This window comes from Nansenia antarctica (assembly GCF_963989245.1).
Source record: "Nansenia antarctica genome assembly, chromosome: 10".
NCBI lineage: Eukaryota > Metazoa > Chordata > Actinopteri > Argentiniformes > Microstomatidae > Nansenia > Nansenia antarctica.
In genome coordinates, this window is record NC_137680.1 from 9591101 (window position 1) to 9604616 (window position 13516).

The window sequence follows — 13516 nt, forward strand, 5'->3', positions numbered from 1 at the left end:
CCATAAATAAAAATAAAAAAAGCACAGCGCCTTCATTGTCCATGCATCGTGCCGACTACTTTGAAGGAGGCTATCCAAACTATTTCGCTATTTATAGCAAGCTTACATTACACTAATTAGTAGCCTATGTGCCTTATTCCCCAGGATATCATAACCCCCTTTCAGCGGCATGCCATAGGAAAAAAACACTTGGGCTCAATGGTTACTATCTCTTTACAATTTGAATGGTAAATATTGCAACTTCACATAGGCCTTATCACAGGTTTGGAACGTGTGATTTGAAAGTGCTATAGTGACATTTTGCAAAATATGTCATCCATTTGAATTGTGTAGATCTGCAAAAAAAATATTTTAGGGGGGGGGTCTAAATCTCATCCAAGTCACATGATGTGCGAGCTAACTAATCTCCCTGTCTGCTGAACTCTGTTGCTGTTGAAATAACTTTTAGCGAGAACACAGTCACAGTAAACTGTTTTCGAAGTAATTCTGCAGGTGTTAAGGTCAGGGTGCCGCTACTTACACATGCATCATTGTTAGACCACCATTAGTGCTAGCGATATCTATTTAACACCATTAGTGCTAGCGGTATCTATTTAACACCATTAGTGCTAGCGGTATCCCCCCCTAAGGTTAGCCACAAAAAAAAATGGGTCACCTTTTTGGGCCATCACCAGTTTGCACCCCTGATAAAAGAACGACGCTCAACGCCAGTCATTTATAATGTTACACTGGTTGCATCAACTTTTATGATTCAGCTTCATTGTACATGATCATAACCTCAGTCCCCATTACTACTGCAAATAAACCCTTGCCAATGCAGGCAGGTATACCCCTGCCAGGTCATACCTTGTGTGTTAGATTCAAATTGTCTTTGAGAAAGACTAGGGTCTTGAAAAGGGAATTCTACCTGAGCCTTCTTGACTTTCCATTTAGTTAATGTGAATGTTAGTTTCTCTCAACTTAAGCATAATAACCCTGCAAAAATTGTCATGCAAACAATGTTTGTTTGAGGCATATCTGTTATGTAACTTGGATTGCAGAGATGGGTGTTCGGCCTACGAGAACTCAGTCACGGTAAACAGTTTTCGAAGTAATTCTACAGGTGTTAAGGTCAGGGCTGCCGCTACTTACACATGCATCATTGTTAGACCACCGTTAGTGCTAGCGGTATCTATTTCACACCATTAGTGCTAGCGCTAAGGTTAGCCACAAAGAAAAACCTGTCACCTTTTTGGGCCATCACCAGTTTGCACCCCTGAATATATGTTTGGTAATCGAGATGATGAATACCAAATTCCACATACTTGTTCTACTATCTAAGATTCAGTCGTTTTGTATTCTATTAGTCATCATGCCATCACTGTAGGCCTAAATATACAGCACAATATCTATAGCTAGTTTTTATTTTGCTAATGATACCTAACGGGATGTAGGCTATAAGAAACCAAACAACTTCTTAGGGGAGTGAGGCAGTGAGCAAATTAGCCGTTCCACGTTAATGCGGACTACCTATAAACACTACCTATTTGAAATGCATGAGCCATTATATTTGATACTAATTAGCCAAAGTTTTCTAGTCGTCTCATAGTTTGCTAGCGAGCTGTTGGGAGACGGAACACGTTAGCTCAACGATCTTTTGATAAACAAGTAAACCATTTGCATAGGCTACCTGATGCCCTAAGAACGAACTTGATTCCAAAAAGCGCCAATGAGTCAAAAATGATATTCCTTTACTTCAAATCAAGCAAAATGCATATACCAAAAAATTCATAAATAAATCCAATAAATGAACATTTATAAAGAAATCCTATATCTCTGAAAAACATTGCTCTCCATCAGTGCACAGGTGGAGGTTAGGTAAATTAGCATTTTTCAGATAAGCTTCTGAAAAAAAAGCCTCTTTTCCTCTATCTTACCTCATAGCCATTATCTCCAGCACCATACCAGTCTATGATGAAAACATAATTTTGTCTATGTTCTGTAGAAGAAATTATAAGAAAAGGTCCAAAGAAAAGGACCCCAATATGATTAGGGGAAATTAGAAGAAAATAAATTATGTGATTTCCAATAACTACAATAAGATTACAGCCAATGGTTTTACAATATGTTTTACAGGATCAACTCACACAGTTTACTTCGTTATGGATGATTATGTACATTTAAAGTAAACAGTGTAAAAGTGTGTTGCTCACAGTAAGTTTCCAATTCCAATCAGTTGGCATGTCCAGTCTATTTGGATGTAAACAAAACTAAAATCACTGCATGCGCTGAAGGAAGACTGGAGCAGTAGGGACTGTGTGTGATGTCATGGTATCTTTAGGATGACCTTTAAACTACCGAAAACACTGTCAGATGGTCAAGAATTTTCCAAGGCTTTATTTATCATCACAAAAATCGTATGTTCTCAAATAAATAATGTAAACATGGTGGCTTTAGCTGCGTGGTGCATACCTAACTCTAAAATCATGCATTTTCTCCTAACAGTAAGAATTGTTGCTGCAATATCGAGGAACTAAAGCCTAAAGCCCAATGCACACGGCGTGCGATTTTGTCGCACGACAACATTCGATTCTCAATTCACACCACCAAAGTGAGTGGGTGTGAATGGAGAATCGAATGTTGTCGAGCGACAATATCGCATCGCACGCCGTGTGCATTGCAATGCGATATTGTCGCACGACAACATTCGATTCTCCATTCACACCCACTCACACGCCGTGTGCATTGGGCTTAAGAATTGTACTCTCTTATACTTGTAAAATGTGATATAACAATAAACTTTATTCTGATTCTGAGACTGGACTGTGAACAATCTTTTGATTGAAAAATATAAACAGTCCAACCATTCAAAATAGAGAGATGGTTTGGGCTGGTTCTTAGTCATGTCCTTCATTTCAAACACTTTTTGAGGCACTTAAAACAATTAACAGCAACAGTGCTATTCACAGCACACACTTATGACCCCTAACAACTATGCTGGAATCAGGGTGGTATTTCACAAAGCAGGAGAAATGCCTTAGCCAGCATACTTAGTACAAGTTTAAGAAAATTCACTTGAAATGGCAATAGCACTCAGTAACATGTTATGAATTTCTGCTGCCTTCATAAACCATAAATCGAATGGTTAGAAATTAGCATCTATTAGAGTAAATTTACAAACTTGTTGATCCTGCTTTGTAAAATCCAATTCAGCTCTCCCAATCCCAGTCTTTGCCAACTGAATTGATCAGTTCCTCCAGGAATTAGCCATTTTGCAATAACACGATTCAACACATAATTAGCCATTCCCAATATAATATGTGAGGGATTGCAAATTTGATCAATCAATTCACTATTATCACAGAAAACAGCCAATCAAATGTATTTGGACACTAGTAGTAGAGTATTGAGAATATGTTGATTATCCCAAAATGGTACAAACCGTATCTTTGTCATTATCCATTCACAAGTTATTTGAGTTTTTTCCTGCATTTGATTACCTGAATTATAGTGATAATTTCATTAAAGCTGCAGTGAAACTTCTTGACCCTGATCCTGGAGGGACTGATTCACAGTCAAAGAGGAACATTGGCCCAGTAACAGTTGTTATGTGCAAAACATCACACAGCACACTAACACTGTTTGTTATAAAAAAAACTCTTCATACTGTCTTAAACAGTAAAACTTCTGTTTACTTCAGGGAAAGAAATGCTTGATCGCTTTTACACAGCTGCACCTAAAATAGATTGAGAGAAGGAGAGAGAGAGAAATGAAAAGAGGGATGGAGAAACACTAGTTAACCAAAGTTCAGTCAACAAACCCTTGTGATAATGAATCTGTACTTGCCAGCAGGCAAAACCAGCGACTGAACCCCTGATCTGTCACTGTACACAGTAAAGCTCACACTGTAACCAAGATGTGGTCATATCCTGTCTGCCACTGGTGAAAAGGAGGACATACACTACATGGCCAAAAGAATGTGGACACCCAAACATTGTTGAACATCTCATTCCAAAACCATGGTCATTATTATGGAGTTGGTCCCCCCCTTGCTGCTATAACAGCCTCCACTCTTTTGGGAAGGCTTTCCACTAGATTTTGGAACATGGTTGCAGGGATTTGCTCACATTCAGCCTCAAGAGCATTACTGAGGTTGGGCTCTGATGTTGGTGCGCAAAAGCCTGGCTTGCAGTCAGCGTTCCAATTCATCCCAAAGGTGGGTTCGATGGGGTTGAGGTCAGTGCTCTGTGCAGGCCAGTCAAGTTCTTCCATACCAAACCATGTCATTATGGACCTTTGTGCATGGGGGCATTGTCATGTTGAAACAGGAAAGGGCCCCAAACTGTTGACACAAAGTTGGAAGCATACAATTCGCTAGAATATCATTGTATGCGGTAGCATTAAGATTTCCCTTCACTGGAAATAAGGGGCCAAGCCCTATGAAAAACAGCCCCATAATTGTGTCCACATACTTTTGGCAATGTAGTGTAATTTCATAATATGATTGCATTACACCACTGAATCTTTCTGACTTTCAAGAGTGTGGACCATGTCTCAGACTTACTGGTCGGCTGGGAACCACATGTGACCTTATAGGATGTCCATATGCTGACAGCCAGCAGAAACGTTGCGATGAAGCCAAATACCTGTATAAGAACAGAATAGTGAGCATTCATATCCACCTGTAACCATATGTTCTGGTTATCTAAACACCTGAACATAAGTGCTTGATAATAATTCAATGTTTATCGTTAATCTTTGTCATTATCCATTCACAAGTTATTTGAGTTTTTCCTGCATTATAGTGATAATTTCATAAAAAAAACATTTAATGTATTTAATGATAATGAATCGTAAACTGTCCGTCTGGTCACATTAGAGCCTAGACCAGAGACACATTGATGGCAAGCTCAAAACTAAGCAGGCTACTACGTCGTATTTGAAGGTATCTGCATATGAGTTTCTGCACACAATCCTGTCTACTATGATAGCTTGCCAACTCCATTTGTATTCAAAGTGCTATTTAGCTGCGTATGGAGAGATGAGACAGCGTAATACCAGCTTCTACCAGAGTTGGGGGCACGGCTAGAGCCTGTGCTCTGGTGCCTGCTAGCAAATCTCCACATTAGCAGCTCCAGAAAACACAACTACAAATCTTTTTGACACAGTTACTCGCCAAAACACAGTAAAAATGCTAATGTGCATTTGAAATGTATTGCAGATGAACATTCACCATTTACAATGCATAATTTATTTATTTATCGTGCTGCATGCTTATTATTATTTTTTTTACAGTGATTTAGCTTCATAACCAACACTTTATGAAATACCCAGACACTAGTCAAAGAGTAAAGTAATGTATCAAATGCATTAACAATTAAACCACAGGGGCAAAGTTTTGCATGCTTTCATTGTTGTGTTTATTTCTATGTCATCCAACATACTCCTAAAATCACTCTTTGCTCATTGAAATGTTTGTACATTCATGTTGGGATTGTCATGAGATATCTGATATAGAAAGAGAGAACACAGCTAGGACCGATACAATTAATTAATATTCCCAAGCTCTGAAAGGGAGCTTAGACATAATTAGAGAGTATCTGTGATGTCACTCACCGAACCAGCAACTAGTTCAGACATTCCTCCGCTTTTGACAGCTGCCACAATGGAGGCAATGAAGACCAGGATGGTCCCAACAGCATAATGCAGAAACTCCTGGAACACAAAGGGTGCATTTAAGGTTTGTGTCTCCACCATATTTTAGCTCTGCTGAATGCCCTCATGTACAGTATACAACTCTGAAGCCTATTTGTATGTGCCTGAGCGTGTGTGCCTGAGTGTGTGTGTGTGTGTGTGTGTGTGTGTGTGTGTGTGTGTGTGTGTGTGTGTGTGTGTGTGTGTGTGTGAGCGCATGTGTGTGTTTGTGTATGTGAGTAAGAGACCGAATGAGTAAAAAAGTGAGTGACAGAGAGAGAAAAAGAGCAAGGGTTGTAGTGAGTGGGTGAGTGTGTGAGTGTGTCATTTGCAGGGCCACTCACTGTCAGAGTCCAGTTAATGCAAGGCACCTTGCTTTGCAGTCTGAGCACATACATGAGGAAGAAGATCAGGAAGGCTATGAGGAACCACAGAGTCACCACCTCAAAGTATCGGAAGGCTGAGGTGTCAGTCCAGTGTGCAGAACAGTGCACACACAGGTAAGCAATCAGGAGGGCCACCTGGAGACACACATGGTGGTTAACATACATCACAGTCTGATTCGATCCTGTAGTGTTTGGGCCTGTTACTGTTACTCCTTTATTCCAACAATGGGAACACTGGTTTGAAGTTCTGTACTTTGTGTAACAGGTAGCCTACAACACACCTTGCTCGAGGTTGGATTCAATACCATGTCAAACGATCACAACATACTTGTGAAGCAGCATTATAACCATAACCATTAAAACCAAGAAATGCACCAGGGCTGCATTATAAAGTTTATATCTAAAATGTTTCACGTTTACTCTTATAGTATGTACTGTATATTGTCCTTGTCACATGGTTGTTTTGTGTTAGGTATGTTTTGTTTTAAATGTAATTGTATTTGAAAACAAAATACCAATTGTGAAAGAGGCCACAGCTCGCATACATTCACCTTATTGATTCATAACATAAAGGCGGCAGAATGGTGTTTGGAACAACAAAACTGCCATTAATAAAACTCAAGGGAAAAGCTGAGCCACTTAACATGTTTCAACAGGAAATAACACCCTTTGTTAGCTTCCTCAACCTTATGAAAAAAGTCATTGTTGTTAAAGGTACAGAATACCCTCAGGGCTTTTCCTGTATATTACTTGGGCTAGAGTCTAGACCTTTTTTTTTTATTACTCACTAGTCCTTCAGAGAGGAAGCATGCATTGTTTATGCAATTCCATAGTCCAGCCACCAGGGGGGAGTTGACAATAGTAGCAGTCTTTCAGCTCAGCATAGGTTAGCTGTGGTCTAACATAGGTAACATAGGTTAGCTGTGGTGTCCTGGCTATGTTGAAGAGCTATAAGCTCTCACAGTGTGTTACCTCAAAGCCTGAAATTGAATAAATTAAATTCAGGCATTTGCTCAGGGTCTTGTTGCAACACAATGTGAAAGTGTGCAGGGGCTGTATAGCCTACTTTTGCAAGGCACTTCTTTCAAAGATTTCGGTGTGGTAGCTTCTTTTCGCTTGGAAAGCATGCCTGTCTGAGCATCAACGCTGCACTGTTGCTTCTTGAAATATACCAGTCAATTTAAACCCATCTTGGCCTTCATAGACAGTGCTTTGAATTGATAGAAGATAATTGCTCTTTCAGTGTGTTATTTCTCTTTTACTGAATAGATTTGTAAGAATTCAACTGATTTAACACATTTGTTTGCCATGTAAAATGTAAATAAATGTCTAACAGAAAAAAGGAAGGGTATACGTCGGCTGTATGAAGCGCAAAGAGCGGCCACATCGGGCCATACATGGCAACATCCAGTGAAAGTACATCTCTTTCCGTCCAGCCTATCCCAGCTGTGATGTCGATGCTTCGCAGAGGTTGTGTGTTTAGCCTGTCTGTGTGCTCTTTGGCTTGTTACTTTATACTAGTGTGTGTGGATGGAGCTTATTCAGTAAACGACAACTATGAATGACTATTACATTACGAATCAGAACCAAAGCAATTCCGGTTTTGCCTTCTTCTTCTTCTTTTCCCCCCCTTTTTTTTTTAAATCAAGGCAGCGTTGCATTATTAACTAACTAACATGCTTTGTGCTCCGTGTTGGAGGCATTTCCATGTTAAAATTGTGCGTGATAGAAAAACTGCACTTTACCACTTGAGCGATTTTCAGCAGTCCTTGTATGGAACGAGCGTATCCCAGGTTTAGAAAACCTCCGTCTGAACTCGATGTCGTAGTGGAAGTAGATGTGGTAACAACGGTATGAGACATTTTGATAATAGCTATAAATTAAATACACTGTAAGCGGACTATTAAACAAATTTCCCCTGGTCACCGAAATACAGAGTTGAGCTCCGGCTACTTCATTCTATGACTGTAGGGTGTGCGTGTGTGTGTGTGTGTGTGTGTGTGTGTGTGTGTGTGTGTGTGTGTGTGTGTGTGTGTGTGTGTGTGTGTGTGTGTGTGTGTGTGTGTGCGCGTGTGTGTGTGTGTGTGTTAGGGGTGGGGCTTGCAGGAAACAAGCAGTTTCCAAACTCAGCGATGTTGACTTGACTCTGCTGGCTGGCCACCACGAGGGCTCATAGGCCTACAGGAGAAAAGGCTGCTATCAAAACAGCCCGTTGTCCGCAAATCAGTCATGCAAGGGCTGTTTCTACCGCACCGCCTGGTTCAGAGCATGGGGGGCTACGTGGAATTGATAACAGAATCACGCACTTCGCCTATGAATGAATGAAAGCTTTATTTCGAACATGTGAAAAGAAATAGTTATAACAACAAAAGACAAAACAAAAACAAGAAAAAACAAAACAAAAACAAGAAAAAACAAAACAAAACAAAAAAACACTATTTACTTAACATGTCCTATATTCAGACCTAATGCCCCACTTATTAGTGACTTCAGTCTCCCACCACAACACGTTTTCCAATCCTAAATTGTTTGTTTACAATTACATTGTTTACAAGTTTATATTTTGGCTTCTCTTCTGATATGTTATGACAATCGAGCTCATGAAGTTCTATTCTTCTTTGGTTTCATAGCCAGATCAAATACTCAAAATGAATATTGACGTGGTTCAAAAACTCAAAAAAAAAAAAAAAGATATTACCTAGCTTGTAGCTATAACATAAAAAGCACAGAAGTGGCAGAAAGCAATCTAGGCCTACTTTATATTATTTTCATAATTGACAGGCTTGCACTAAAAACTAGATTAGCATGTAGAAATCAATGTTATGGAATCTAGCTTTAAAACATGATACATAATGCATGTGTTGTTTAATATGTAATATGAATGTGTGTATAATATGTGTGTTGTATTATGACAACAAAAACAAACAATGGAGTGATCGACAAAATCTGTATATGATTTAAAGCTGTATATGATTTGTTTAAAAAAAATCTCCTTTGAAAACAAACACAAACAAGGTCCTTGTGGTTTTGATGAAACACTTTTTTTGTATGATAAGGGACTTATACTAGTGATTTGTGTTTAAACAAATCATATACAGCTTTAAGTTATGTTTTAAAGCTAGAGGTAGTCATATTCTAGCTGATTGTGGCACCAGGCCCAGTTCTGGGGTGGGGTTTCCCATGTATTTTTGGCTACACAGTCTTTGTCCACAAGGAAAAGTGGAATCCGTCTAGCCTCTAGCGTATACTAGTGCTATGTTAAACCACAAACAAATATTTTCCTGTGTTATGTTAAGGCTAAATCAAAATGTGTGTCACATTACATACTGTACATACTGTAATATTTCACTGGAGCTGAAAGGAATAACTGCCCATTAGACATAGCAGCATGTCAGTGAGCTGAGTGCTGTTTAATCATCTTTAGAGGCTTCAGGTCTATGTAGTGGCATAGCAAGCTGGCGACCAAGTGTAAAAAGGCTGTAGTAACCATGTAGTAACTAAGAGTTGCTAAAAGGTGTGTGCCATTGTGCCCAAAAACAACTGCACTCATTCTCCAGCATCTCAAATAGATTCAGTGTCTTTAAGCACACACACACACACACACACACACACACACACACACACACACACACACACACACACACACAGTTACTGGTTCTTGCCAAATTGTCTTAGGTCATCATGTTGTTACATAACAAAATAGAAATAAGAAGGTAGTGCCCAAGTTCTGAAATAGGAATTCCATCAGTGGCGCTGAAGTAATGGCTGACTGAACCAGGAAAGGAAAGGACTTCCTCAGATCTTGGAACTTTGCAGCAACAGGGTTCTGTTTCTGGCACCACACTCATAAACAACTCTATTACCATGGAGACAACAGACAGGGTGCTATTCTCTATCATCCTGTGAGAACCGCAGAGGAAGAACCAGAGCAGAATGGAAAGAGTGGCTAATTTTAGGGAAAGCGCACACACACACACACACACACATGCACGCACACATACAGTCTTTAGCAAAGCTGACAAGTGTTAATGGTTCATACCAGTAGTTGCTACACAAACACATGTGTCAAACCCCACCCTAAAAAGGGCATGAGCATTTTGAACAGCCATGCTTGTCCTCAGTATATACCCACTAACACAAGCCCTTCAGTGTGTGGTAGAAAATAAAAATGGAGTACATGATGTAGGCTAGGGCAACTAGATTCTCCAGTTTCTGTAGTAGAGCTGTCTAACAATATAAAGTTGCTATAAATAGTGAAAATATGTTCTCAGACGTAGTCAAAAAGATAATAATAAAAAGTCCTATATAATTTAATAATCTTCTATGATTTTATGAACTTTTATGAAACAACAACTTTCCAGCTCGGGGGAGGGCGGATGGATTAGATTAGATTCAACTTTATTGTCATTGAGTACAAGTACTAAGACAACACAACCTAGTTTGGCATCTAACCAGTGCAAATAGTGGCATAGTGCAAAAGAAATGATTATGTAGACAGTACGTACGTATGACAGTATACAGTATTATGGTTAATATAAATATAATTGTGACAGCAGCTGGTGAAACCTGGAACAAGTCGCTCTTCTGACTTTTAACAATAACAATGTTGTTAATAACAAATAACAAATAACTATATTTCACATATATGGATTTATTTATTTATTATTATAGCCACGGCTACTCCTCCCACAGTTTTTGCACTATGTAGACATGAACATAGGCTGTGGGACTAAGTGGGACTGGCCCACGGTGGTGGCGAGGTCGGCCGCCCCATGAATCGCTCCAGGGCGACCTGCTCCAGCAGCAGAGCCTGGTCCAGCAGCCGCTGGCCACAGAGGAAGGGCCTCCCAGCGGCCTCATACGTCAGAGCCCGGAACCGGCGCTGGTGCTCCTCGGGGCTGAGCCTAAGCCGGTCCCGGATCGCCCTGACGACGATTGGATAATTGGACTGGACGGCCGCCGGGAGGCTGTGTTGCTGCCAGCTGGGTCTCCTCTGTCAGCAGGGGCCACAGCTGGTACGCCCACTCATCCTCTGACCAGCCACTCGCCCGAGCCACCCCCTTGAAGGTGGCCAGGAAGGCCTCTGCGTCGTCCAACTCTGTAATGCGCCGCAGGCGGATCCGCGGACCGCCGCCTGCCACGCCGCTGTCCCCGTCCCCTGCCCGCGCCCGGAGGCGGAGCTCTGCCCGGTCCTCTGCATGGGCCCGCCTCATGTCCAGCAGCGCCTCGTGATGTAGCCGCTACATGGCCGCCTGCTGTTCCTGGAGCTGGGCCAGGTGCCCCAGGATATGTCCAAGGGGCGACTCCATGTCCCCGCCCCCTGTAGCTGCTCGTCCTGACTCCGCTTACTTGCCCGGCTCACCTCCTGTGCCCCCACGTTGGGCGCCACGGTAACAAGTTCGTGCACAGAGGGAGCCGGACAATAGTACTGCCGGGGTATAAGAACAGGCGGGAGCCCAGTTTATTTCACACATTGGGTTAGTAAATGTCTCTTATGCTGAGCCTCGCTCAGGGGAGCTCTTCTCCACGCACTCGCTTCTCTCGCCCCAACCCTTTCGGTCGCGGCTGGTTCGCAGTGCTTTTCGCCACTCTCTCTCCCAGTCTCTCTCTCTTACAGATTCTCTCGCCCGTTCTCGTTCTCGTACTCCTTCTCGTTCTCCTTCTCTCTCTCTCCTCCACCTACTGATCTCCCGGGGGAAACAAACACACACATTAAGAAGCCGTCAGATGGGGACTCAATTGGCATCAGCCGGTGCCAATTACGTCCCCAATCCCCTTCACCAACGTCCTGCAGCTTCCCCTGCAGGCCAGACGCGACATGCCCCCCACAAGCACTTTTCCTGCAAACGTTGGAGCTCAAAGTGCTTTAATCATTATATAATCATCATTTAATTATTTAGTTATTTAAAGGCAATATTAAAAAGATGGGGTTTTTGTCTTGACTTGAACATATTTGCTGAGGTTGCATCCCTGGCAGTGCATTCCACAATTTGGGTGCATAAAATGAGAACGCAGCCTCACCAAATCGCTTCTTTGTAATGGAATTTGTTATGGAATAATTTAAGTATTTAAGTATCTAAATATAAAATAGCAAAAGGCAGCCTGTTTTCTTCAGATTGTATAGAAAAGGTATTTACCGTAATTATCTTTTGCAAAAGGAGAACAGTTTACAAGCATGACAGACAAAGGTCTGACAGTCAAACGTCCTCAGAAAAGTGAAGTTCAAGGCACAGAGCCTAGCTTTTTATGTACAGCACAGGTAACAGTCACGCCCTCAGGTAAAATACAAGCCAATCACAGGGATTTCCTGTCTACATCTGTAATGAGGAGGGGGTCTCCGTTCGCTAGCTGTGATGCAAATTATAAAGAGATTATGGGGAGTTGGCCCCCACTTTCTCTTAGAGACACAAAGGTGGAAAAGGAACACAAAGGCCACGAAATGGCCTGGGGCCTCATTTATAGAAAGTACTTTGGATCAAATTTGATCTTACCCGTGGCGTATGTAGAAAACCACGTCAAAGTAGTGATTTATAACATTTAAACGTGAGTCACCAACAAACCCCACCCTAAAAAGGGCATCAGGCAGGTCACACCTCAATTACCAGGGCAGGCACAATTGGGGACTTTGGGGGCTTCGGGGACAGCTGTTCAACAGAACATGGCCAGGTTTGGATTCAAAGGATGCATTTGGATGATATTTTTTAGCCCAAGTCCTTTACATTTTATTATATTTTAGATATTATATACAGTATATTTTATATTATTATTTAAATTAAATTAATAAGTCCCACTGGAAGTTTATTTTCCAGCTTTTCTTGTCTTATCTGTAAAGGATAAAAGCAGGGGGAAATAAAACAGATTATTTGACAGTTGAGGTCATAATTGATTTAATTCGAATTTCCTCTACACCCTTTCTCGCAGGTGTTTCCCTGGCCAAAATGTTAGGCCTGTCTCACGCTCGAAAAAGAGGACAGGCCCCAAAACATGGCCAGTGCAGTTTTTCCTGCTGAACTGCTCCTCTGAGAAAACCCCCAAACACACTGAGGACCTTATGCTGTTACAGGCTGGGTTGGGAAGAAGGACCGTAAATGTCCCTGATGATGCTGGCCATAAGGAAATTTGCACAAAATATAGCCAACCCATACTAAAACAGAATATTTTGATGTTTAATTGTATAGACCCCCTCTGATGATGACATCATCAATTTGGAAGATCCTGGGGGGTATTCCACATACGTTGATTAGTATATTCACGATTAAAAGCAAAGTCTCGTGAGACATGTTTGACACACATCTTACTTAAACCAGACTGTAAACCTGGTTGCTACCAGGTTTGTTCTGAAGGATTGGTTGCATAGCAACCAAGAAGCAATGTATTTGAGCCACATTCATGGAACGGAACTCGAGCTGAAATTATCGCGAATTATCAAAACTAGTCTTGATTATCTCTAATCGCCC

The 13516-nt window shown here is 41.3% G+C and overlaps 1 protein-coding gene across 1 annotated transcript; it reads right to left on the minus strand.

Annotated features, from left to right (window-relative positions):
• Positions 1–3879: 3879 nt before the first annotated feature.
• Positions 3880–7921, minus strand: cmtm7 (CKLF-like MARVEL transmembrane domain containing 7; the record flags this gene model as incomplete). Its single annotated transcript, XM_080540941.1, has 5 exons — positions 3880–3918; positions 4512–4625; positions 5596–5694; positions 6018–6194; positions 7805–7921. 5 exons carry the CDS (start codon positions 7919–7921, stop codon positions 3880–3882), a joined length of 546 nt encoding a protein of 181 aa, XP_080397067.1.
• Positions 7922–13516: the final 5595 nt, after the last annotated feature.